The sequence below is a fragment of the Betta splendens genome, chromosome 16 (assembly GCF_900634795.4).
Source record: "Betta splendens chromosome 16, fBetSpl5.4, whole genome shotgun sequence".
In the NCBI taxonomy this organism is placed as follows: Eukaryota; Metazoa; Chordata; class Actinopteri; order Anabantiformes; family Osphronemidae; genus Betta; species Betta splendens.
In genome coordinates, this window is record NC_040896.2 from 10,556,873 (window position 1) to 10,584,598 (window position 27,726).

General features: G+C 50.7%; 2 protein-coding genes across 5 annotated transcripts in view; both read left to right on the top strand.

The window, feature by feature from the left end:
* The first annotated feature begins 1,667 nt into the window (after positions 1–1,667).
* On the top strand, positions 1,668–9,041 carry si:ch211-79k12.1 (uncharacterized protein LOC568891 homolog). The gene is made up of 7 exons (XM_029130204.2): positions 1,668–1,827; positions 2,427–2,548; positions 2,886–3,099; positions 4,113–4,258; positions 5,921–6,062; positions 7,352–7,496; positions 8,468–9,041. Exons 1-7 carry the CDS (start codon positions 1,776–1,778, stop codon positions 8,553–8,555), a joined length of 909 nt encoding a protein of 302 aa, XP_028986037.1. The 5' UTR covers positions 1,668–1,775; the 3' UTR covers positions 8,556–9,041.
* Positions 9,042–11,769: 2,728 nt separating this feature from the next.
* cadm4 (cell adhesion molecule 4) overlaps positions 11,770–27,726 on the top strand; it is an 81,426-nt gene continuing 65,469 nt past the window's right edge. The window contains exon 1 of one of the 4 annotated variants that reach the window (XM_041067622.2): positions 11,770–12,209. In XM_041067622.2, coding sequence (XP_040923556.1) covers positions 11,948–12,209 — 262 coding nt within the window. In that variant the 5' untranslated portion in view covers positions 11,770–11,947. The remainder of the gene's footprint in view (positions 12,210–27,726) is intronic. The other 3 variants (XM_041067621.2, XM_055502902.1, XM_029130578.3) reach the window with 3 other exon arrangements.

The window sequence follows — 27,726 nt, forward strand, 5'->3', positions numbered from 1 at the left end:
CAAGTTATTCCTTTTCGTACTACAATTGATATGATTGATATATACAAATGACTATACATTAAAACTAAGGCATAAATAGCACAATGTACTTATTGCTGTGATATGAATCCTAATAATATCACCACTGCTACAACTGTGTATTACAATAAAAATATATCATTTATGTTGCCATCTATAGGGGTCCACTGGGTTTGAGTTTGGGTTGAAAAATGTATTGCTCTGCATTCAGTTGGCAGTGCGTTTGTCATAACACTTGGCAGATGCACCAAGGTACAGCCTAAGCAGCTCTGCAGTAAATCCTCCTTCATCAAGGTGGTTAAAGCCGTTCAGCTGTTTTACCTCGATGCTCTCAGTCAGAAGACCTGCCTTTCTCCAGGTGGCCTCGTTCTGACCATCTCCGTCTCCTGATTGCTCAGTTCCAGTTTAAATTCTGTTGGGTGCTGTTGAGACTTTGTTGATTGAACAAAAGCTCAAACGCGACACAGATCTGTGAGGGCAGGAGAACTATGGTACCGAGAGCCCAAATGCACCTTTTGATCAGGAATAGAATGAATTGGAGCACAAGCAGAGATGTTTTCAAGGATTTTGAGATAAAATCTCAGTTATGTTGTTAGACTTTGAAGCGCTTTGCTCTTAAATAAAAGGAGGAAAGCGGCTTCATAAAATCCATCTGTTCATCCATCTAGAGTCGTAGCAGATACGGAGCAGTGACATACTGTCTGTTTTTGTACACCCGTTATGATTCCAACTAAGCTTTCATTATCAAATGTTTATCTCATAATAATAAACTGTGTTTTGTATTGTAAATGTGGTTTATATCAAATTGGTTTAAGTTTTTGTGATGTGACAAATTAACAAAAAAAAACCTTAGGCAAGGTTAATTATTCATCATATTCATGTTAGCTCACAGCCAAAAAATACCCTCATCATCATGCATCCTCCCATTATTTATTTATTTATAAATTCAAGTTATTTATTATTATTTCCTTAATAAGTAACAGAATGTTCAGGGAGAATTGTCAGGTGCAGGTGTTTTTTTTACATACACAGTGCTTAACTATTTGTTCAACTTAATGAATTGCAGCTGAATAGAGTATGGTTTAATAAACACCTACGATCCGACTGCTAAACAGACTGAAAATGAAATAATACTTGTTTGAGTGTTTTATGTCCCTGTGAGCAATTTAAGATGGTTTACAGAAAACCATCCGAGTCTCACGTCAGGTTAACGGCTTGTCAGTTCAAAGTTTCAGCCAGTGAAGCGTAATGTGTTTGTCTTCGCAGTGTTACATATCACAGCAGGAACTCAAAGCTCTGCAGCAAAATGCCAACACTACCAGAGGTCAATGAACTGAAGTAAAGACAAAAAAAAAAAACCCAACAACAACAACAAGCTGAGCGAAAACGTGATAGGCCCGAGTTCCCATGGAGACTGATGACACACTGGGTCAGAATTTATCATTGGAGCAGCAGCTTTTAAACAGTTTTTAAATATTTATTTAAGTTATTTGTAAAAACAAGCCAGGAAACGGTAAACATCTACGAGTTCTTATTAGATTTGATAGTTTCTGCTGTGTTAATACTCAGCAATAGTTTCTTTGTGTTTTCATTGTTTTATAACGCTTACAGTCCATTTCCTGAAAAGCGATCTTGAAGCCACGCCCACTCGTCGCTGCCGTGAAATAAATACTGAGCAAACTTTCTCTTTCTTCAGGTTCAAGCTGAGCAAACATCAACACACCTTGTTTCTGAGGCTGAAGGGGATTTTCACAGCCATGAAAGCATTTATTCTTCTCTCGCTGGTCGCCCTGATTCACGGCAGTAATGGTGAATATGATTTTAATCATCTTTCCTAATCATTTCATGCTGTTGCTCTCCTATAATAACCTTTTGGTTTTATGGCACATTCTGCTTCTTTATAAATGTTTTTACAAGTATTTTCATGCTGTTAATTCTCCTGGGACGTGTCTGTGTGTGTCAACTTTGTTGGTTGCTTGTCTCTCTGTGCCTGAGTTTGCATGTCCTCTTGAGGTAGCACTGTATTTTCTTATCTGTCACACTGATGGGTTTCCCCTTGGTGATTGCAACACTCGAAGTAAAACAGAAAATGTTTTCACGTTACAAAGAATCTGCCAGAAAAGGCTGTTATATAGTCTCACATACTGTATGTACAATGACCCCAGTCTCTTGTTGAGTATACACAAAATGAAAGGAGCTGGATCCTTGTTGTCGCTATGAAGTTGAAGAACCTGTTAGTGGTCACGGGGCCGTGGTGAGTTATGACATTCGGCTGCTCTCACGGAGGAACTAGTAATAATCAGAAAAGGGATTGTTTTGTTGTGAAAATGCTCCACGTAAAGTCCCAGCAGGTAAATGCTTCTGGTTGTAATCAGTAACCACAGTCTTCCCTCTCTGTCCACATGCAGCCGCTTTGCTCATTAAAGGGCCCACGGAGCCGGTTCTGGAGGGCCAGTCTGTCACCATTGAGTGTCGCTACGCAAACTCTGAGTTCAACATCAGCGAGGTCCAGTTCCAGATGCTCTACAAGGTGAGCAATGGGCGAGAACAGAGGAGGGAGACCCTCAGATCCACAGCATCGTATTGTTGTTGGTGTTTCTTTTTTATTCGGCGTGACTCTGTTGTGTCGTGTTACTGTGATGTTGTGTACACATACACTGTCACGTCACGTAATCATAGGATATTGCATAACAGTTATGGTCTTATCTAATTTGCAGTCCTCAGATGAGAGCTTCAGTGGTAGATTTAATGCAAACTAACATAAGATAAAGTGAATCCAATGTTCTTTGAGTAATAAAATGTCAACTCAGTTTATTATAGTTGTGTTTGAATTGAGTTGTGTTAACTGACTGTTCTCTAAACTCCAGTCCAGTGACAGATGGCACCAGATTTACGGGGAGTACAACTTCCGGCGAACTTGGTGCTACTATTCGATGCGGGTCATGCAGACGGAGGACAGCCTGGTTCTGACCATCCCCTACGCGGGCCGGTACAACAGCGGCCCGTACCGCTGCGTGTCCTCCGCGGAGAACGTGACCGCCCCAGACAACGCGTCGGAGCCGCTGGGCTTCAAAGTGCACTGTGAGTTCCTGGGTCGACGTTTGGGTCTGTCTGCGGAATCTCCCCGCATTCTCCCTTCTCTCGAACGAAGAAGCTGTGGTTCTGCAGAGGTCCGAATATTCCTGCCTGGACTTGGCAATAAGCGAAATAAACATCAGACTGAAAAATAGATTTGCTGTCTGCTATGGAAATGGAAGGCGCAGCTGAGGATCCTGATATCAGCTAGAAAAAAAAGCATAGAAAAGCTCATATCTGCACTGGTAAACACTTTAAATGTGGAAAAACAAAGCAACGGTGACACCTCGCAGTTTTGCTCATAATTCCAAGCAGCGGGAGGTAAAGACAATCTTTCAGCGAGTGTGGACAGTGTGGCTTTATCCACAGTAGGACACAGAAAAACACATTAATAGTTAATAACAGGAACGATGCGACGCAGCAACAGACAGCAGCCAACGAAACAAGAGACAGGAGCCCAGAGACGACGCGAGCGCCGCTACCTGGGATCGGCCGAGCACAGTCCTATCAGAGGAAGACGTAGCTGCACGAAGCAGCACGCGCGGCATAGTTTGAGATTATCAGTGTCCTCCATCTCCTCCGTGGCCGTCAGATCGACCGTAATGCTGTTTGATAGGCTCCTCAGCCTCATGGGGGGAATCAATAAGAGGCAAAGATTAGAATGGACTAAGGGACTGAAGGAGACCGAAGGGGAGAGAAGCCAGGAGGTGGATGGACGCCGGCCATCTATTGAGATGGAAGAGAAAATGAGTCATTATTCACAACACTGCCTCTCTAAGGACTTCGATAAGATGGAGCCTATTATCATTATTATTGATTGCTCGCTAGAGTCTGCGCCACTGGGAAGCAGTCAAACTTAAGCCACGTGTACTCACGCGTACTTAAAAGATCTGAGTGTTTACCAGTCGCTGAAATGGTCCAGTCGCGCCCCAACCTCCAGCCAAAGTAGCTCCATTGTGCATTACCTCGCTCCCGGTCCATTAATGCCGGCTCACGCCTCCCCGGGCGTCTGTTTTCAGATATGGCCGAGCTGTCCCTGTCCAGGGAGGGCTACCGCTGCCTCCTGGGCGCCCCCAAGGAGCTGAGGGTGCGGCAGGGGGACGACGTTGTGCTGGAGTGCTCCGCCGCCTCGTCAGAGGAGCCCAAGTACTTCTGGTTCAAAGAGGTGAGGTGCTCCCCGTCCCGGCCGCGGGGGCTGTGGGACGCTTTCCTTCCTCTGGCTTCGTCGGAGCGTCCTCTCGATCGCCCGTCCTCTCTCCCCCGTTGCTCGTCGGCTGTCATCTTTTCCACCCCCCCCCCCCCCCCCCCTCGTATGAGTGACTGGTTGGCTTAGGCCCCCCGATCGCTGGGGATTGCAGCTCGCCCTCTTACAGAGGATTAATAGTTTAATGAGGTCTAGACAAGAGCCAGTCAACCTGAAACCAATTATGTGGATAGATTTGTAATGATTTTTTTTAGTGTTTGGTTAAACAACATTGAATTATTCAACTGGGCTCTTCGCGGAGCTAAGAAACCCACGCTCGGGGGAAATTAAGACATCTCCGTGTGACAGCAGGCATGAAAAACAACAAGGAGCTGGTGAGATGGGAGCGGCAGGTGTCCTGGTGGTGGGAAACGGTATTACACCTCTGAGGCGTCGCTGACGCCTCGTAGACTCTGCTACAGCTTAATAGCTTAATATAATACCTGTGCAGGCAGGTTGAATCCGACTGCACAGGCGTCCCTAAAAAAGTGGTCAGTGAGCTTATATTGGGAACAGAGTGACATAATTGCTGAGTTTCGCCTTTTGTAATTTCTGATAAGTTGGCCCAGGGTTAATGTGCTTGTTAGAGGGTCAGTGCTAATCCGGCTTTTAAATGGGTTTACATGTCCCAATCCAATTCAGAGGACGGTTTAGACGGCTAATGCTGTTTGTCCTCTCCACCGTCATATAGACGCACAGAGCTGTCACTCTGATGAATATTAATACCTATTGTCAGCGTGAGTGACGGCGCCGGTCGCTGGAGGCGCCGTTTGCCAAAAGGCCTCGTTTGGCGCCGCGGCCCGATCTGTTTGTGCCGACTCGCGCAAGTCACGGCGCGTCCGCGGATCTGATGAGACGCGGCGCAGAGCGGGCGACGGGAACGAATACGGGTCCGGAAGTTGACGGACAGGCGCCGTGTGCTCGCTGGCCCCCGGTAATGACAGCGGGACAGAGGCAGAACCGGGCCGCTGCTCTGGGAGCCAGTGGATTTGCATACAAAATACTGCTTTGGCCAGACCTGGCCTTTATGGGAAATCCTCTTAATTCACATCCATTCAAATTGAAATGGACTTTCTTGGCAGGAGCTGCAGCTCCCAGGAGCCAAATCATTTGCATGGTGTAATGTCTTTTTTTTTTTTTTACCCCCTCCTGCACGTTCGTTTGTTTTCCAATACTTGTGCTTGGCCTATTATTTGTTTCCTCCCATGTTGGGCTCTATCTCATAATAGCGCTGCTATTTTTGTGTCAACAATTCGTCCTGCTCCCTCGCCATCTCATTATGTGTTGTGTTAAAAGACTGTGTTTGCAGCATCATTCCTTGGCCACGACGCTGTTATCTGGGTTATTGACTTGTGTCGATGTGTGTTCATTCATTAGGATTAATGCTCAGGTAAATACTCTTTATTCGGGACGTCGGGGACTGTTCTCTGAGGGCGGCTCTCGCTCATTTCACCCTTTCCCTTCCGTTCCACTAAACGTCTCGCTGGGTTTTGCTTTCGGAAAGCGGCCGCCGCATCACGCGCGGCTGCAAACGAACGCTCGCTCCCGTTGCTTGACGCGCGCACGTGTCCGTCTCCCTTTCAGGGCAGCGACTGGATCCTGCCTTCCCCCAAGCTGACGCTGAAGAAGGTGACTGCCAGCGACCAAGGACAGTACACCTGCAGCGCCGAGCACTCGGTGCAGTCGCTCAGCAAGAAGCGCAGCATCAGCATCACCGTGCTGCCTGGTGAGATAAAAACACGGCAGCTGTTTGAACCGCTGTTGTTTGAGCTGCCTGAGTCTCCTGCAGTTCCAGGGTTTCGCTGCTTCTTTCCAGACAACACACTTGGCCTTTCTTCATAGCTGCCGGGAAATTCACCTGTCAGCGCTGAGAGGTTCCTCTTTAATCAGCCAATAACGTGTCACCAAACGGGTCAGGTGCTTTCAGGGAATTGTAGCAACAAGAGCAATTGTGGAAGTTGTCATGTGTGAAACCTGTAATGACGTAAGTTTCTTAAGAAGTCATTCGGTGCTGAGGGTTAATGCGTCTTCCACAGAAGCCATCTAATAGTAAAAAGGGGAATTGTGACGGGGCCACAAACAGATCTGATGACTTTCATGAAACCCACTGACGCTAAACAGGTGACGACGGGCCTGAGTCTGTGACTGACAAGCTGCTCCGATTCCCACGAAAACCACCACAGTTGTGTTTAAGTGGGGAATTAATTTCATTACAAATTCATTACAGCTAATCCAATTTACAGCACTTCATCTGTCTTCATCATCTTTACCGTTGACCTGTGAGACGACGGCGCTGTGTTAATGCACTGTGGGTTTTAAACGCCATCCTCTCACCCGGTGCCGCTCGTAAGCCTCGTGATTTCAATCACCGGAATTACGCAACCTCTAAAAATGCAATTAAGCCAATGCATGTTATTTATTATGGTAGAGTTATCTTATTACTGCTGCAATTGACTCAGTGGTCACTGTGCTCCGCAGTGTCTCTAGCATCTCAGAAGCACTTGTACTAATTAAAAAGGTAATAATTTCTAGATGCTCGAATAATGTTTGCTCATCCCTGAAGGCACCGGGAGCAAATGTTGCAGCGTGTCACTGCCGCTGCTTTGAAGTTGTACTAATAGAAGTGCAAACGTTCCTGGTGCAAACCCCGCTGACTCCAGTTGCTAGGAAATCCTCTTAACGTGGGGAATTACTGTATAAGTGAGACAATGCACGCATGGAATCCTCATAACCTTCATTTTCTATGTTTGCTTTTCTTTGCTGGTCTCAAGAAAGGACTGAGAGCCTAAATCAGCGTTTTTGAGGGCTGAAGTTAATTGCATTGAGTTTAGCACATGAAAGCAGAACATGAGTCCGCTGCTGCATCCAGGAGCGTTGGCACTTGAACTCCACGCGCCACAAACCGGAGGGTGCCTTCAGAAGTTTGGCCTGGAGGCGGAACGCTCGTAGTTTTGCTGATTTCACATTCCGTGTGATGCGTGTTTTCCCCTCATGTGCTTCATGTCTGTCCCGCAGAGAATGCCCCGTGGTACCAGACCAGCAGCGGCCGCCTGGTTTTGTCCACCTCGCTGGCTGCCGTGGCTCTCGCGCTCTTCATCATCACCATGACCGTGTTCCTGTGCCGCAGGGCCAAGCGGGCCAGAACCAGCAAGGGACCCATGTAAGGACCCGCTCCCTCCGCGCCGCTGCCGCTCATGCTAACTCTCCGGCTTGGCTGTATTCATCTCAAACCGTGTTTACACCTCTCTGAATGCATGTGAATTTGGGTTTGTGTCTGCATGTTTTGCTTCATCCCCTCCCGGCTCCTCATTTTTCCCCAACTCAGCTCCCGTCTCTCTCTCTCCTCCTGCAGCCTGACTTTACACTACAGATACGGCTGTTGCAGCAATATTTCATTCTGTCTCATGATCCAAGGCCGTTCAAACACACCTCTTTTCTGCTTGCGTGCACCTTCGCGTACACTTCGCGGCGCTCGTGCTATTATGTATTATCGAGTCCTTGCAGGAATCCACTTCACACATGTGCGAAGCAGCATCTTTGTGCTCCGACGCGTGTTAAAAGGCAGCATCGGCGCTGACTTTCGGAGCCCGTCTCACCAGATGTGACCCGCTGGACCGCGGCTTCGATCCCTTTCTCCTCTCGCCCACGTGTGTTTGCTTGTGATGACTGCTGGGCTAATGTCTCCAAGTTTAGTCCTCTAAAGTGTGAAAGGAGGCCGAAGCGGCGAACATTAGCGAAAGTCCCATTAAACCTGCGTGATTAGCATGTCAGCGCGCGCTGCTACAGCTCCACTCATTAGCTCCTCTGACATATGGGCTGATAATAGCATTCTCAAAGGCAGAATCTCAAGAAGAGTCGGCTTCTTGTGGGCTTTCGGTGCCTTTGGGTGATGTAAAAAGTTGAATCCTTACAAACATGGCTGAGCGCGGGGCCACGAGCATGCGCGCGTTGAAAGCAGCAGCCGGTGAAAGGGAGACGAATGGACCTTCGCCTCCACAGCCAGGTGTGGGTCCGCGGCTCGGCTCTCGTCTAGAGTTTCCTCACTTCTGATTTTCTAGTGCCTGCTGGGAGGTCGATGCGCTGATAATCGTGCCCCTCTGTCTTTCTCTCTCTCCGTCTCCCGCTCCTCAGCGATGACCGGTCTCAGAAAAAGCCCATCTACAAGAGCAGCGTGGATTCCCTGCCCTCCACCAGCGGAGACAAGCAGCCCCTGGTGTGACCGCGTGGAGATGAGAGGCCGGAAGACGCGGGAGGGCAGAAACTGGGCACGTGAAGGGGGAGGAGATGCAGAGGGATGCTAGGAGTCAGATGGTAAAAAAATGATATGACGAATGATGATTTTAGGGGTTTAGAAGCTGCTTTGCTTGTGGGCATAGACTACGGGTACGAGCCTGGACTAAAAGGTGAGATTTGATTTGATCTGCATTTACTCTGCAACGTAATATACTGTACCACTATAGCTACAGTCATAGCCAGCGAATTGAGAGCGAGTCATAAGCACTGGAGAACTGTACAGAATCGGTCTAAACTCTCTGCTTTCAGCCGTGTTTTATTTTGGTGATTGGTCTCAGCTTCCTCTCCGACGCTGAAGCAGCTCATCGCTGGAGCGTCTGTGAAAACGTTATTACAAAGCCTTTCCCATGACTATTTAATTCACTGTACTTTTGATTTCTTTGATATTAAACAGCTGTCAGTAAAGCGAAAATGTTTGCCGTCATTCTGCCGTGACATTGATTTTGTTCCAGCTCAGAGGCCGAGGAGCGCTGACTCTCTCTCTCTCTCGCTCGCCCGCCCGCCCGCTCGGCTGCACATTGTCTTGATCCGGCGCCATCTTTGGGGCTTGCGTCAGCGTGTTTACCAACCTTCCCCTTCAGCCCGTAAGACCTCGCTCCGAAGCGGTGACCTTTACTCAGGCGCTGGCTTGTGTTTCCCCACATCTGCCTGCAAACACAGGACCCGCTTTGAAATCCACCAAGAACAACGCGAGGGACCTTGACACGGGGCCGGGCAGGACTTTGCCGCTGCCGCAGGATCCGGTCTGCGCCCACTTCCTCCCACAACAACCATCACGGGCTCCAACTTCATCTTTTTAATTTTCCCCTCTGTTGCCTTGTAGCCTCGACGCCATGCCACGGCACCACCGCTTATTACCATAACTGCCCATGATGCTGGGAATTTCATTACACTTGTCTGTTGAAGTTATGTTGGGTTTTATGTGGTTTTATTGTCGGTGTGTGGTTGACCGTAGGCCGCCGTTAATAATGGGCGAAGCGGCAGTTTAACAATGACACTCCATTAACGAGTGCACGCGCCACAGAGCACAGCCAGGATAATGTTATTAAACTGATTATTCAAACTCCCTGTGCTGCTTCTAGTCCAATGCAGCCATCGCCTGTCAGGCATTTTACAGACTCCTTGTATTTCTGTTCCAACTCTACAAACTTCTCCTCACTTTACGTCTCCAGGTCAAGTCCGAGAAAATAGAGACAAAACATCGGAAGTCTCCAAGCAGAAGAGGAAAGAAAAAACCCTGTCACGCTCCGCGGAACAAAATACAATCTTGTAAATTTAACGTGCACTCCTGCATGTGAAATGCCACTGAGCACCATTTTGTTTTGGCCTTTCAGTCAGTCATGAGTGGAAAAAGCTGCACGCTCCCCCACCGGGCTTTGGTCCGGGGGCTTCATCCGCTCGGCCAGAAAGACAAGATTATGTCTTAGAAATTTCACACGCACGGGATCTGTCCCCGAGGTGCACGGCTGCAGGTTGGGAGGGGGTGGGAGCGAGAGGAGTGTAGTTTACAGTGACACCTTGACCTTGATGGCGCCTCGCAGATAAACCACCGGACAGCAGCTTAGGGCGATGCGGGAGCCGTGCGGGGAATATAAAGCAGCCTAAATGTTTTATGTTGTGCAGGCGGCGCTTTAATAGGACAAGGATGCAAAATAGCGACATTAAAGTCAATAAGTCAAAGAGGCGACCCTCCTGGCAGCCCTCCGGTACACTAACCTACATGTAAGGGTGAGCTCCATCGAACATGACACCTCGCTGACTAACACGTCCAGCAGCCGGGCATTTGTAACTGCACCCAGTGCTGTTCTCGTCACGGTCACTTGGTTTTGTATGTGCATCCTGCATATGTTGTGTCAAACGGCTAAAAAATGGGGGAGCGGGGCTCGCCGGAGAAGCAGGTGTTTTTCCCTCATTACTTCCCGACTATGCCCATCTGGCGCGTGGGAGCTGCTGCCACTGACTCCCTGCCAGCCGGGGAACAAACAGGCTGACGGCGGGGAAAACTGGGACGGGGATGGGAAAATGAGCGGGATTAGATTTTATCCACACCAGGACAAGGTTAAAACTCCAAGCAGGGAGCGAGAGAGGGGGAGAGAAAGAGAGGGAGAGAGAGCCCGAAGCTGAAACTTTTAAGATTTCACACAGATCCCCAAGTCGTCAAGGTCAGATATGAAGCTAGAGTTCAAAGCAACTTTATGGAAGTGAAGGCTGGAAATATTAATATTCATCTAATAGCTCACTTTGATGCTTTACTGCTCGTTTGAACTTTTCTGACTGTTTGAACCAAGCTGGCTAAAGTGTCTGGAAGATTTGACTTATGAGAAGCAGGCCAGAGCATGACGCGTCATCTCTGGCGTGGCCTGTAGGGGGCGCCAAAGACACAGTTTCAAAAATATACCTTTAAGCTTCGCAGGCCAGATATCGTAACACTAGATTAGCGAGGAGGAAAAAAAAGATTTGTGGAAAGAGAAACAATTTTCATAATGGCGCAGCGCTCTCTGAATAGAAAACACAATTATGGGCAAACTGTGGCCACAGCATGACGGGTGCATTTAAACAGCCCCTTCGACCTAATAGGCCCTGACTACAGATGAGTAGAGACACTGGCTTGTCCCGAGCACAAGTTTTTGTTCCGGGCCATTACCGTCATTGTGGACCGGGATTCAGATGAGCACACTCACGCCTGTTTTATACTCCTGATGACCTCTTTGCATATTCTGCAGGCAAAGCAGCTTCTGCCCCTTAATCCGAAAACACCTCGAGGCTGCTGGAGGTGGGAGGAAGGTTCCTCCAGCCTCACACTGTGGGAAAGGTGATTCCACCTGATTATGCACATTCACCTGCGCAGTCCTTTCACTTTGTTTCCACATCACAATAAATGAATGTAACATTGGTGCCTCTTCAAATACAAACATATGCCTCGTCCTTTTAATCCTTGTGCCGCACATCCTTTTCTTTCCACCGAGCTGATTTTAAAACAAATTGCTTATTTGCTCCGGAAAATTAATGCTGGTTATCAATCACATTTAGAGCGAATTGATTTCAATTAATTGGAAGACGCGGCGCTTCTTCCCCTCCCCGGCACTCCTCCTGGACAGCCTGTTTCTCTCCTGAAGCCCAGCCCCTCGTTCTCATGCGCGCAGCCCTCCACCTGGAGCCGCTCTCGGCAATTGGCCGGATCAATACAGAGACCCGCCCTATTTGCAAGCTTTTAAATATCTTTACGGAGTGAATTAACCAAGAAAAACCAGCTAAGCCGTCACACCTAAGCGCTCGGCGAAACGCGGAGTGGGTGTGCGTAAAAGGGACCTGCTGTTGATGCTCACGAGCAGTCGCACGGGCGCTCTCTCTCTCTCTCTCTCTCTCTCTCTCTCTCTCACTCACACACACACAGTCGCTGAAGGCGCTCGTCGGAGAGTGAACCTGCGGGTTCACGTCACTCTGATTTCTCCAAGGGAAGCGGAATACTACGAGGAAGACGTCGGAGGGGAATATCCCGCGACAGCCATGGCTCTCGCTCGCGTGTGGAACTACTGCGTCCCCCTCGCTGTCATCGCGGTCGCCTGCGTGATGCGCACGGGTAAGGCTCGGCGCGAGAGAGTGCGTGAGTGCGGCGTGCATGCGGAGCGGGCTTCGGCCGCCGCGCTGCGTTTAGACGGGGATTCGAGTGCAAGTTTGCAAGTCCCTCAAGAAGGAGCTCATTGTCAGGGGGAGGAGAGGCGGAAAACGATGGGCGCCGCGGGGCGCGTGAACACGTGCGGACGTCCTGGTCGCGTATCCTCCTGCAGATCCGCCGGTCGAATTCACCGCTGGGTAATTAAATCAAAGCCCGCTGCGCAGCATCCGTGCCGCTTCTTGGCCACGAGTCGCTGTCCTGACGTGGAAAGACCCGAAATCCCCCCAAATCAAAACAAAAGTGAAAGGCGCAGACTCTCGGCCACTTTTTCGGGGAAATGATACCACGCTTTGTTGGCTGTTGTGCGTCACCGGACTGTGATCATTTCCAGCCCGAGGGGGGAGCGGGCGCGCGCACCGCGAGCGCGTGCGTCCGCTCATACATGTGGAGAGCTCATAACAAATGCCCGCAGTGCTCCTTCCATGTGGTGGCGACCGGTGATTTTACATTCTGCAGCGGCGTGAAGCACTGAAGGGACCTTTGAGACGTCACCTTATCAGACGCAATAACACCTAACAACCTCTTACACGGCTTCCTGACGGCACCTGCAGTGCCTTTGTTCTTTGTGTTCCCTCCTGCTGGAACATCTCCGTTTGGGATGGTCCTGCACCGCTCCCTTAAAGGCACAATAAATTTCATGGTCACTCCTCCATAATCAGTGCATCTGCTGTGAGAACAGGGCTTTGGATTAGGCTCAATCATGACTTGGAGGAACTTCGGCGGCGTGGTGTTCCGTGCCATCTGCTTGCATGGGGATTGGAATACAGACGCCTGATAAAGCTTATTAATTTCCATTCAAAGCTTCAGGGAGCGAAAATGGGAAGGAGGCCAGATTCTTGCTTCATGAGCTTGTTGTGCTTTATGGAGCTTTGTTTACATCGTCCAGGGGCAGCGTAGGGTTAAATGCCGGGTCAGACGCGGTCCCACAGTCGGACCTGGGCTGTGCTGGTTTGATAATGTCTCCGTATAGGGAGCACTACATTGCTTCAGAACCGTTCCCCTGGCTGCAAAGATACCCTCCGCACCGTGAAATGAGTGGAGATTTCCTCCCTGTGTGTGTGTGTGTGTGTGTGTGCGCGTTATGTTTATGTATTTGTACGTCTGCTGCAGGAACAGTGAAAGGCCGATTTCATATGCATGTGCATGTAGGCGTGTGTGTGTTAGTCTGCTAGAGCTGCGGTACCGTGTAAGAGGTTGGTGTGTGTCTTAATATACTTGTGTGAAGCATGTAAATGTGTGTTCTGGCCCCGTGTGTGTGTGTGTGTGTGTGTGTGTATCTGCTGCTTACTGTGCTGGGTTTTGCCTGAGCTGCAGGCAGCCTCGGCTGGGGGCTGCTCACTGATCACTGTCATTAATCCAGCCGCTGACAGGGCCGGGGGAGACGGGGGGGGGCATTTTTAGGCAGTGGGGTGGATGGTGGATGGTGGGAGAGGAGGGGAAGTAAAGACTCGGCCTGTCTCTGAAACGGGCACATGTTCGCTGCATGAGCTAAAACTGTATTCCTGTACTGAACCAGCACATTTTGGGGGAAGTCGATGTGGAGGAAAAAGGTGGGAGCGCCCGGGGGCCGTTATTAACGCCAGGATGTGGGCAGATTGATTGATCGGGCGGATGGACGGACCAGTGGATGGATAAGAGGGCGCTGTGAGGACGGGGGGGGGGGGCGCGGAGGGAGCGAGAAAGGCAGAGACTTCACAGCGCGTCTGACGGGCAGGGCCTCGGGGTCGCGCCGTCACGCGGGGGCGGCTGAGCCACAGCAGCTGTGGCCCAAACTTTGCCGGGGAAACAAATGCCGCCGGCTCCGCCTCCGCTGCCCCCCCCCCCCCATCCCCGTTCCTCCAGCGGTGCCTCCATTACCCCCCCGTTTGTTCCGTCGAACGCGTGCAACCGGAGCCCTCCGTGAGCGCCCGTTCCCGCTCACGCCGGCGGGGCCCTCGTCCGGGGCTCCTGCGGGCGGCGGGACTGAGCAACGCCTGCTTCTCCGCGTACCTGCGGGAGGAGGTTTGAATAGCAATTACAGCCGGTGTGTGCGTGCGTGCGCACGCGCGGAGAGAGCCCGTGCATAAATCAATGTCTGCGTCGCAACGCGGAGCGGAGGCCCGGTGAGCAAAAGCAAACATCAAGGGAGACGCCTTCCACATGAAACCTAAAAATACAGACGCACGCGCGCACATAGGTGCGGGAATCAAACGTAAACATATACGAGGACGTGGAACATCACAGCCTCTTTTGAACACGGTGCAGGACTGCTTATGCGGGAGTTTGTCTGAGCCGAGTTGCACTTTTTGATGCTTGTCAGACGCGCTCCGCTTCAGATTGCCTTTTTCCGCTCTCCTCCACGTCGCGCCGGTCCTGCTATTTCAGCGTCTTTCTTTGTTCTCTAACGCGCCTGAAGAAGTCTCCACCGTGAGCCAAGGTTTATTCTTTGATCCAAACCTTGGAGGATAATTCGCCCCAAAATAAAATAAAGTTGTCGACAATTTAATTAAAAAGAGCGGGACCTTCCCCGCTCGCTCTCTGCCCCGACATCTGTTGGTTCACAGCGTAAATCCGAACCCAGTGCACAATCAGATTTCGGAGTCATAATTATTTTTTTCCCCCGTTCTCCGTCTTTGTAGGTCTGAATAATTGCACAACCCGAACTTGGGAGCCGGCGCTGGCGCGGCCGCGAAGCGAGAGCGGCCGAAACCCGCCCGTTTCTGTGGAAGTCGGCCGCTGACGGCTGCCGTTTGATCGGCGGATGCGCTTTTAAAGGGTCCTGACAGGGGGTCCCGCCGCCTCAGCTCAGCGGCTGCGTCAGCGTAAGCTCCGTGGACAGATTGGACCGTGGCGAGTCATGACTGAGAGCGGCACCGAGCTCGGTGTGGGCTGCTTCCAGTCTCCCCCGGGCTTTTACAGGTCCATTACTCAGAGGCTGAGGAAGTAGCCTGGTTCACCGTTTAGTGCAGGTGATGTATTCTACAGTAATTAGCTCCTAATCCTCCCTCCTTTCTGCAGCTCCATCCATAACGCAGCTCTTATTGCGTCTCAATAACCTCAATAATGAAGCCTCCAGCTTTACAGTCGTCGTGCGGGAAGGCTGTCGTGTTCGGACGGTCTTCGTCTGATTGAAAGGGAACCGAGACGGTTCAGCCTCCACTGCAGGACCTCACAGATCCCCTTTCACATCCTGTTTACAGCCTGTCCTCATGCAGAGGTTCACGTGCGCGGCGGCGTGATTGAAGGGGCCACGCGACCACGCCAATTGCTATTTGAAGAGTTATATCTCATTTGACCATTTGTTTAATTGTCCATTAGTGAAACTTTCTGTCAATCTAATCAGGCCAGCACTAATGTAGAAGCACTCTTTATGGCTGCCACCTCATCTCCCTCCCATTACTATTCCCCAGACTGTGCCGCTTGTGATTATCATAATTGTGATCTATTTCGTCCTTACGTGTCGCTCTCTGAGAACAACTGGCATTTCACCAACTTTGCCGCTCAAGTTTTTTAACGCCGAGCAGGATGACAAGGACGTCTCGCTCTCTCCATTTTGCATCGGAAGCCTGCCAATCAGCGCGGCGCTCTTGACTCCGGCTGATCTCCTAAAAACCAACCGCCGCCTCCGTGGGTCCAGCTTTAAAAGCCTGCAGCCTGCAGCTTGACTCCAGCCACCGATCCTCTTGAGTGTGTGTGTGCGTGTGTGTGTGCGTGCATTTGTCTTTGCCATAGAAGTGCTGTGTAGTCCTACTACTACAAGGTGTACTCGCCTTAAAGTTAAACTGCAGTCAGGAAATGAAGTCGGGATCCAGAGTCTGCAGGAGCATGAAAACGCTACCACCACGGGGTGAGCATTCCTCGCTATGGGTGACACCGTTTCCATGACTAAGAGCAAACGTTTGTACATCCAGCGTGGCCCCGGGCTTGTTTAACACCCCGCCTTGCTGCTGTGACACCTGTCTGCGCGGCTCCCCACAGGGCGCCGCGCCAGCGCGGACACAAAGCGGCCTCCGGTAACGCCGGTAACCAAGGCGATTATCCCCGGCGAGCGCCGCGATTGGACGAGAGCAGCTGATTGAGCTGAAAAGGGCACGGAGAGCTGGAGGCTGCGCTGCGTTAGCGCGGGGGCTAATACACAGCTCATCCGGCGGTGGTGACGTAGAGACGAGAGGAGGGCGGAACGGCGGGTAACGAGGCGCTCGTCCGGGGTGACGGTGGAACTGTCAAGACTGGGAACAGGGGTTTTCAAACAAGACCCCGTTTCCCTTCACCCATGGGAGGTCCGTGAGTCCAGTGAAGGCCAACTGATTAAGAGTGACCAGTCTTCGCAGAAGCATTGAGGGACTGGGCAGCAAAAGAGGCAAGGATGGCTGGCTCCACTGTGTATAACAGAGTGAAGGGGAGCGAGCGGGTGGGGAAAGCTCCAGGGGCATGCGTCACAGACCAGTGGAGCAGGGAAGAGTGGAGCGGGGGAGAAAGTCAGGCAGAGAGGAGTACAACAAACGAGTGAATGATTGCAGGATTCCAGCTCGAAAATGGAGGGGTGGGAAGGAGAAAAAAAGACAAGGGAGCTACGGGGAGGGAGAACAACCCCGACTGTGCCAAATGACATGTCGAGAGGATCACGGAGGCAAAAAAGAGCGAGGAAGGAGGAAAGGGTAAGATTAAGAAGGTGGGGCCGGAGCAGAAAAGTACACTGGTGGCGCTGGTGTGAGGAGGAGGAGGGGGAGGAGGAGGGGAGACAGGGAGATGGATGGTGATACACAGAGATAAAGACAGGGAGAGGGTAAGCACTGTGTAGGTGACCACACCAGAGAGAGACGAGGAGTCATGATCGATGAGGTCAAAGCGCGCACGCACGCACGCACGCACGCACGCACCAGCGGCTCGCGGCCGCTCCTCCCACTTCCAGCCTCACTGCCTCGGGCCGGGAGAATTAAACGCCCGCCAACGCACCCACGCACGCGCGAGGCTATTCATCCGCCTGCCATTTAGAGTCCGTCTCCGTATCATCACCATTAATAGGTTTGCTTTGATGAGATTGTCGGATGCTGAGAATTGCCAGCCAACGCCGCACGCTATCTACAGGGAAATCAGATGGAGATTTTCACAAGGCGGACACAACAATGCAGAAGAGGTCTCAGATGAGTTTTCTATCTTGGAAAACTGGTGAAATTGTCTCTCCTGTGAGTGGCAAGCCCATTTGGGCTGTGGCCACGTCTGGCGTAGATAAAGAGGCAGCGGGAGTCAAAGCAATGGTTAATAGCCGATTTCTGCTTTTGCAACGAGGCCGTGATCACACGGGTGAAGCGTTTGAAGTTGGAACAAAAGAAGAGGACGGTGAAGTAGGCGAAAGATTCCGAGTGTGCCTCAACAAAACCCAACTGATAACGGCGGCCGCCAACAGATCAAACCCAGATCTGGCTCTGGACGGAAGCCAAGTGATTGTTGACACGGCTCCTGAAGGAGAAACCACAGCGCTGTACCTGTTTGCCTTGACGCCGCCGCCGTCGCTTTCATCGGGCTCTTTGGTCTAAGACAAGAGCCTCAACATCAGGAATAGTACGCTTTGATCCACTTCATTAGCAAACTGTAAACAGCCGTTAATTACAGACCTTTAATTAGCGGCGCCTGAAAACAATCCCGGGAAAGTTGGGCGCTCTCGAATGCCCCCGAGTGCTCGCGAGAAGAGACGGACACAGAGGAGAGGCAGTGAAGGGGGGAAGAAGGCTGCGGTTATTAATGCGCCGGGGCCAGATTTACCGCAATGATTTGCTGGGCTCTTTGGAGATTCATAAGGTCATCAATCCATGCTCCGCTTTCAGCGCGGCCCCACGGCAGCGCAGTCGTCCGCGCTGAAGGGAAGAGGGAGGAGGGCGACGCCGAGCCAAATTGGATTGTTGCTGCGCTTGTTTCTGCGGAGGTTGTTACAGTCGGCGCGGCCGCTCGGCCTCTCTAAGCGGCCGCGACCTTGAGGGGCGGATTCTCCCCCGCGACTCATCTTCCGGAGTCGCCTCGCGGCCGTTCGCAGGTGTCCCCGCCCCGTCCTCCCCCCTCCTCCCCCCTCCTCGCCTCCCGTGAAGCGCCGTGGCAGATTGCAGCCGCGCTCCGACTCGTGTCCACGGCCGTGTCCCCATCGCCGCCTCCATCTGTCGCGTGAAAAATGGAGTCCTGGACCTCCGAAGCGGGCTCTTGGCGGCTCCGGCGACCGAGTGGATACACACACACACGGAGTGTGAGACTGAGCGGCTCTGACACAGGCCTTGGGCATTTGGGCACAATTGCAGAGAAACCTGCTCCGCAGCAGCCGCCCCCCGCTGGGCCGCACTGGTGAGCTGAATGGGAAGCAGCTCGGGGAGAACGGCCGGGTTCTGTGATTGGTACCAACTTCTGTTCTCAGCCAGTGGACTCTGCAGCCACACCATCAAGTGGGCCGTGTTTGCGGTTTGCAATATAGATCTTAGGGCGGTGGATCCGCAGAGCACGCGCCGCGTGTCGCCGCCGTGTACACTCGTATGTTTTATTGCAAGACAAGCGAATCAAAGAGAACTGTGGGACGCGGCGCTTTCATTATTCTTTTTTTTTCCCGAGGGCCAAGACCGCTTTCATCTGTCCTCCTCTTATTAGACCAACTCTGTTTTTTTATTTTCACCAAGCATCCAGTTTTTTGTACATGTCAGTTTAACTGACTCATCTCAAATGACTTTTACTTATAATAAAAAATAAAAATTATTATGATCATTAACATTTCCTCTAACAAAATGTATCTTATTTTATTCTGTGTTAAAAAAAAAGCCTAAAATGTCAAATATGATTACATTGCTTTGAGTCTCGTACTGTACTAACATTGGCGTGCATTTAAATTGCATGACTCTGTAGTTATGTAAAGCAGAAACGCTTTGATCTCTGCTCTGTAAGACGGGGAATCGAGGTTGCCAGCGAATATGACGAGTCGACAATCTGTGCAGAGTCGGCCCGCGTCTGCAGAAAACCAACACGCAAAGTTAATTTTTCAATGTCGGGATCAGATGGGACAATGCGGTCGATTGCTGCCTAATATGTCACCGGTGGTTAGATAACGGCGCCGAGCGGGAAACTCGGCACAGCCTGACATTTTCAACAGCCTGTTTTGGATGAATGCGTCTCTGGACGCATGCAAGTTTCATCTACTCGGGAGGAAAGAATGTTTTAAAAGATTTGATTAGCATAGAAACATCAGTCAGGCCATTAGACGAATGGGCGCACGAGGACGCTGATTTATATTCGCTCTGTTTGTTTGTGCCGTCGACGGTGGCCGCGCCGACGCGATGCGGCGAAAGATAGAGCGTTATTGTGTTGATTGTTGTTTTTGTTATTAACTCCAATCGCAACCAATGCTTATGAATGCGAGTTCTGTGAGGACGCGATGCTGTTCTGGTGCGATGAGTCAGAGAAGTTGCACATGAGAATATCATCCTCATAAATGCTTCACGAGCCCCATCAACCGTGTTAGGACGGGAATAAAAACACTATAATCCATATTAGATTAGTAGTCTGGAGCCATTTTAATCACATCACTGTTATCATACATTAATCATTACATATTTTTCTGTGGCTTCTAAAGCGACTCACTGAGAACTACTGGTGTTATTGGGAGGGAGGTCACACTTAGGTTGTGACAGCAGTCCTTGTATATGCAATTATAACTGATGCTTATTTACCGTGCAGATGAATGCGAGTTGTGCTGTGGGGAAAGCGATTTATGAGCTTATGGGGAAAATTAAAAACAAACATAAACCACTGGTAATTAAAAAGCAGGTTGATCCCAAATGATGACTGACATATAAATCACCGGCCTTGTTGCAGATCCGTGCACGGATTGGCTCCATTTCCATATCCACGCGTCCAAGGAGACTCGGGAGACTTGAGGAACCTTTTGGAGCCCCCCCCCCACACACACTTATTTACTGCAAGGCGTTGCTGCGTGCTGCTTAAATGCCACGTTCTCTCCCAGGCCTCCGTTTTTATGAGCTTCCCAGGATGATGTTGACAAATAGAAGGACACGCCTGGCAATTGTATTCAGAGCCCATAGACAGCGTTAGTGCCCTTTTAATGACTTTTGTTCTCTCACAAAGACGGCTCTTCCCTCTTGATCACGCTCTTTACCCCCCCCCCCCCCCCCCCCCCCCCCCCCCCAATCTCTGATCGCCAACTCTCCCGCAGAGTAAAGCCAGTTCAGCACTTAGTGTCTTTTTGTTTGAACTCTCCATGATCACTCAAAGGCTCTTTTTTACCCCTAATCCCTCCCTCTGCGTTGTCTCCCTACATCTAGCTTTGTTGTTACATAAATGGCTGTACGCGGCGCGGCCACGTGTAGCTCCTCCGGCTGTTGGAGTTTGCTCAGCGTGGGAGAAAGACGTATCTGGTGGAAGGGGAGCGGCACGGCTGGTGATGGATCTCCTGCCTCCTGCCTCCTGCCTCCTGCTGTGGCTGAGGCTGGGGGACGCTCAGCCAGGTGTGGAGGGGGACGGCCGGGGTGATTGACAGGCCCAGGTGTCCGGCCGGAGCTGTGCATCTGCGCCGCCCGTCGTCATTTGCATAGACAAAATGTCTGACTCTTTTATTCCCCTCACTCGTTGCTCGTCACACACGCCCCTTCAATTCGCTTCCAATATTATTTTTGTTTTCTCTTCGCTGCTGGAATAAGTTACACTTCCACTTCATTTTTTCCCCTTTTCACTTTGGGTTTTCCTTTTAAAGTCAATTGCCTTTTTTCATTTTACCGTATGCCTCCAGATTTACCTCCGCTCCCGTCTCTTTTTCTGGGCTTTGCTGAACTGTGCTTTCTGCTTATATGCTGCATTGCAATATTCCGGAGACGGAATCTTATTTTCACCGTACATGCACTTCAGAGACCGTGCAGTCCCCCAACTATCTCCATTCATCTCCCACCCACTTTCTCATGCTCCCCTGACTGTTTTTAACTAACCCTATATCTTATGGCGTGCGCTTCTCTCCCACATCACGTCTTTAATTTCTCCTGAAGCCTGTGCACAACTTTCTGTTCCTGTTATTAGCACCAAGCTTAACTGCTTCCATATTTAATTCCCTCATCTACTTTCTCCTAGTCTCTTGTGATCATGGCATCACAAAAACACACACACATAAACACTTCCACCCTTTTTTCTTCTCCCCTCTTTTCCCATTTTTCTTCCTTTACATCTGTGCTGCTTTATCTCACTTATCCATTATCTATCTATCTCATGAGTCTCGGCCTATTCTTGGCATATTGGCTGTTTTACAGTTGTGTGTGTCTGTGCGTGTGTGTGTTTGAAGGAGACTGAGTAGTATTCTGCTCACACATGGAGGCACATACACATGCATCATTGTCCCGGCATTTTTGTCATGCCAAACACACTCCCGACCGGCTGAGCCAGGCACATAATAAATTGCACATAACCAAGCATGTACTCATGGAGGTATATATATATTTGTGTTAGACATACTTCGCAAAGTTCAAATGTAATACGTGCATGTAGACAAGTTTGCATTTGCTGCATTTGCAGGAGGCCACACGGCCGATCGCACATTTGCATACACACACCAGCCGGCGTCAGAAAACAGGCATCAGGATCTCTTAGAAATGTTCAGCTGAGTTATGTAGCCTGTCAGTCACACACACACACACACACACACACACACACACACACACACACACACACACACACACACACACACACACACACACACACACACACACATCTACCCATCTGATGGCGCATATTTCGCATGGGGAAGGGACTCAATTACGGAGAAGGTGAAAAAGGCAATAAACATGGTGCAGATACAGCGACGCTCGCTCAGCAGCCCCACAGTCAATCACAGAGCCAGGACGCTCGCTGCTCCTGCTTTGCTCATCCAGTTGTGAAGTGCTGGGAACGGCCAGAGGTGGAGGATGGTTAGAGGGATGGAGGAGGGAGCATTTTACGCTCCCGCCATCCAGCTCACACGAAAATTGTGTGGCTGTGACCGGCTTACATGGACCTGCCACCGAGAGCTGACAGAAGTGGGCTGGTGGAGGAAGGGCGGCAGGGAGATAACAGCTCACCGTCATTTCAGCCCCGAACACGAGTACACACACACACACACACACACACACACACACACACACACACACACACACACACACACACACACACACACACCGTTGACTGCCTCTGGCATTGTGGTGCGGCAGATTTGGCATCTGAAACCCAACATTCACAAAAATGCATAATTTTCCCAGGATGCATGTGTTGTCCTGTTGCCTCTTGTCGTGTGTGTGCGTGTGTGTGTGTGTGTGCAGGACGGCCGTTATCAGCGAAGCGGACGCTGAATGTGTTCTGGGCTGGATGCACATGCTTTACAGTGCTTTTATTCTGAAAGTCTTCTCTGTCTGACTGATTAAGAGATTAGTCTCATTTATTACATCTTGGATCTCACTTTACGACTTGGCCCATTTTTCTTCCAATTGAATATCAAGGAACATGTTGAGCTCGTTCAACAGGCACAAAATCAAGCGCCGACAGATCATCATACATGCTGTAGATCAACTGTCAGATTAGTGAAACATAATGGAGAGACAGGGCAAGGTAATATTATTAGCATCTGTTGATTAAAAGCATACATCACAGCTGGCAGAGCCGAGTCCTCCATCATTTCTGTGCTGTCGTCGCTGGGGGATTATTGCGTATTTCAGGTGAAAGGCTGTGCTTGTTAGACCTCCTGCTGTCTGGCGGCTTGTGTTTTCCACGGAGGTGACGGCTACTGCTCAGAGACACCAGCGAAGTTTTAAGAAGCTGAACTTGTCCGGTCCCCGGTGGCAGATATCAGTGCGACGCAGACACAGGTGTGTAAATGATTTTAATATTTAGCAGCCTTGGGCATGTTCGCAGCCTGACAGCACCTGGCAGCTTGGCCCGAAAACGAGATGCACCGAAGAGCTGGACAGCTGACAGAGGGGAGCATCGGCTGATGACACCTGGGCCCGGTGTCAAAGCCGGCGCCTTGCGCTGCAGGTGTGACGCGGCCGCGCCCACGCGGTTCTGGAAGCGCCCACGCGGTTCTGGAAGCGTTGACGTGGTTCTGGAAGCGTTGACGTGGTTCTGGAAGCGCCCACGTGGTTCTGAAAACACCGACGCGGTTCTGGAAGCGCCGACGCGGTTCTGGAAGCGTTGACGCGGTTCTGAAAACACTGACGCGGTTCTGGAAGCGCCGACGCGTTCTGGAAGCGTTGACGCGGTTCTGAAAACACTGACGCGGTTCTGGAAGCGCCGACGCGGTTCTGGAAGCGCCGACGCGGTTCTGGAAGCGTTGACGCGGTTCTGGAAGCGCCGACGCGGTTCTGGAAGCGCCGACGCGGTTCTGGAAGCGTTGACGCGGTTCTGGAAGCGCCGATGCGGTTCTGAAAGCGCCAACGTGGTTCTGGACGCACCCACGGGGTTCTGGAAGCGCCGCTTGTTGCGCTTCGCGGAGCCCACAGGTTCAGTTCCCGCTTAATGGAGCGGCTTCACATTAGCGCCGCCGCACAAAGCGAGGCTCCGGCGGCGGCGGCCGTCGGCTGGAAACCCGATAGGTCCAGCAGCTCTCGCGTCCACCTCATCATCTTCTGGTTCTGTCTGTCTCCCATCATCCATTTATCTGTGCTCCCCTCAGTGTAGTTCTATAGTTCTAGTCCCACTGTCGAATCCCCATCTTTTAATTTTTGGCCAATCTCGTTGAGATCATGCAGTGATTTGGCGCCATATAAATGAAACTGAATTGAATTGGTCCAAAGTTCTCGTCTTTACTTTCTGTCTTTTCGCTCTGCAGCTACTTTGTACCTACTTCACCTAATTGCAAAGTTTCCGGGGGGAAATCCTGGAAGTAACCGTAGGCAGAAGTGGCAGAAGTACGAGGTCAAGCGTCCAGTCTGCGAGGCGGCCGTGCTGTAAACATGCAGCTCGCGCTTTTGAATGAATCCTATTAATTACCCGTGTGAAACCCAGGGCTGTGACACTCTTGTTATTGCTTTGTGTTATTAATAAAAAGCGCTACGGAGTGGAATCAATACGCCGGCTTAAAGGGAAATTAAACGAGCAGAGAAGGGAACGAGGCTCAGGGACAGGCTCCGTGCAGCCCTTTAATGAACGGGCCACGAAGTGCCAAGCAGTCGCACAAAAGTCCAGCAGGAAACATTTTGAGTGAAGGAGAAGAGCGGAGGCCTCGGCCAAAGCCTCCAGACACCTCACTGTGGCTCCTGTGTCTTTTTATTCCACGTCTCTGCTCATTTCCTTCTTCATCTCTCCTCCTCTCCGTCCCCACGTTTCCCACAGCGACTCTCTCTTTATGGGAAATTTATTACAGGACAGTAAACGCCCGAGTGGAAGAAAGCGGCCCGACTCGCAGAGGCCGAGGTGTGCGACGGCGCCACGCGCCCCGTGTCCTCGCGCGAAAGCAGAGCTGATTTGCTCCACGCGTTCGCTCCAACGTTGTTCTTATTCTTGCTTCTGTGGAACAATGGCACCTGCTGCACCCGGGCTGCAGGACGAACGCGTTGGGGGCGATACTGTATTGTCGTGCATTGAACAGTTTTGTGGATCTGAGTTTAACACCGCTTCAATTATGCGACATGTCTCCCCTGTGTAAACAGAGCACGGAGGTGTAAAGCGATTCGCTGTAATAAAGGCGCCGTAGCGGCGGATGAGCGATGAACGCATGGAGGTTATCACTCAGGTCCCTTTTCAGTATTTTTTTCTCCTCTGCTGATGGAAAGTGCCAGAGTTTGGCTCAATGGATATTTTCAGGTAGCCTTTATTAATATTATGGGATTAGTTGCTGTGGCAGACGCAGCCGTGCATCACTTACTCTATTAACAAACACAATCAAGCGGGTGCGGCCATTATGGATGGGGAAGTGTCATTTGTTCCCTTTTTTTTCCTCGGATCCGTTTCATGTAAGGAATTAAAAACACTGCGACGCTGAGCTGAGTTCCCCTCGGAGCGACCGGTGCTATGTGACAGACGGGACACGAGGCGTCAGCGAGCGGTGGAAGGCGATTGTGGATAATTTAACGTGGTGGTCCGGAGACTTGTCACCACCGGCCGGTTTAAAGTCAAATTACTGCGGGAGAGGAGCTCCGTGAGAGTTCAGCACAATGTGGAGCCTCACGTCGTCACCATTTAAACGCGCACGGTGCAGTTTGAGCTGCAGCGAGTCATGCAGCTGAAATGTTCCTTTATAACGTGTAAATCACTAGTACAACGGAAGAAAATGAATATAAAATAAATGGAGGGGATGGAACAGTTTGTTGTTAGCTTAGGTTTAATTAGAAAACTAATCTTGGTAGCGTGTCCCTCCTCCAACGTGCGGCGCAATGAGGTCGTTTCTGCCGGCGAGAAATACCGTTCCCATAAAGCTGCGCCGGCGTAAAGCGTCTGAAACGCCTTCCGTGAAGAACAACCCAACCTCGGGCTTAATAGCAGAATTTGTCAAGCGCTCACGGGCGCTTTCCGCGTCGTTCCCATGGCGCGAGCGAGCGAGCGCGCGCGCGCCGCCCGTTCGCGCGCGGCCTTTTCGCTAAGCGCCGCCGGCGCCGGACGACGCTCGCCCGCAGGTGTTCGCAGGTGCGGGCGAGCGCGGCGTGAACGCTGCGGGAGCCAGAGCTTTTCCAACGGGAGGGAGACTCGCTCTTTGCGCGCGCGTCGCTCCCGCAAATTCACCTCAACTCGGCGTGCAGATTTTGCGCACGGGCGAACGTGTGACGCAATTAGCCAATAACGGATGTCAGCAAATCCCCGTTTGACCTTATTTGGACACACGCTAGACTCGTTTTGTTCTTAATCTGACACGTGAGGCGTCGCTGACAGCTCCGCAGCAGTGCTTTGTGTTTCTGCCCGTTCTGCAGAGCGATACGTCTTAAGCCATAACAGCATACAGTATTGAAAGCACAAGGGCTCATGCACGTTATTCACATTGCTGCCTGATTTGTGGCTATTCTGAGGCTCTTACGTCGGCCTAAGAATAACATTATGTGGAAATCAGGATGCAAATGCACTTACTTTGAGCCGTGCAGAAGTTTTGTCGAGGCCGACAGCGTGATGAGCTGCAAAGATTAAGGCTCCAAATAAAATGTCGCCCAAAGCCCAGATTCCCTCTTTGATGTTATCTTCTGCTTTGTCACATCGCTGCTTCACAGTCCGCTCAGCGCCGCGGCGAAGGTCAGCGCGGGCGCCGGAACCAGCGCCCCGTTCGTCCCCGCGTCCGTGAATAGACGAGCGATCGGGCGACTTGAAGGCGAGGCCGGCGAGCGGCGCTGGGTTGGAGGTTGGAGCGCGCGTGTGTGTGTGTGTGTGTGTGTGTGTGTGTGTGTGTGTGTGTGTGTGTGTGTGTGTGTGATGACCCTCCGACCTCAGAGCTGCTCCACGGCCACACACTCGCTGTGTGAGTGAAAATGCCGAGCACGTGGAATACTGGCCCTATCATCAGATAACAGCGTCGCGTTTCAGTCCATCTGTTTTTGTCGTGAAGTTTTCGGCTGCGAGCTGAACTGTGCTGTTTATGCGCAGCTTCTTTTTCACGCAACCACTCAAAGTTGCGTCGGTACCTTTTCAATGAAATGATGAAACGCACACGCCCTCCGATGCAAACGCATACAAACACCTAATTATCGCCTGCTTTTCTTGGTGGAGGCTAATCACTGTAGATCTCGGCTGAGCAGATTTACCATGGCCATGTAGTAATTACCCACTTTATTTGAAGTCGAAACGCATCGGTTATCACCTCTAACTGTTAATAGAGCAGCATTATGCTCCACCTCATAGCAAAGGAAGATGGTGAACCTTCCTCGCTATAGATCAGATGAAGCTATTTTTGCCGGTGCTTCTTTACTTGTGCTTTTTTTCTTTTTCATTTGAGTGAATTATTGTGTGTGTGTGTGTGTGTGTGTGTGTGTGTGTGTGGGTGAGTGTGTGTGTGGGTATTATCCGCGCGCCTAGATTTGTGTTTATTGCCGTTTCTGTTTTGAAAGACTACAAAGAGCCCGCGGTGGGAGCGAAAGCTCAGCCTCTAGTGCTGTAGGCCGCTGATGGAGAGATTAGCAGGGAGAGATGCGAAATAAAGAGTGTTAATTAAAAGCAGAGATTGGGGGTGTGGGAAAATCAGGTATGAGAGATAACGTGGTGTCAGGGAGCCGAAGAAAAAATTATTTACCTGCCCACACACACAGAAAGAGACATTTTAACTTGAGAGGATGGGGCTTGCGGGATAATATGAGCAAGTCAGTGATGTGGAAAGTGTGCAAGAAAAGGGAGCCTCGCTGAGTAGGAGGCAATGGGAATAGGGGATTAATTGAATCTGATTTTAATCCTGCTGCTTGTTGAATACATTTCATACTAAATGTAAAGACTTGACTGTTGTATTTTTTTCCTTGTTCCTTGTGCCATC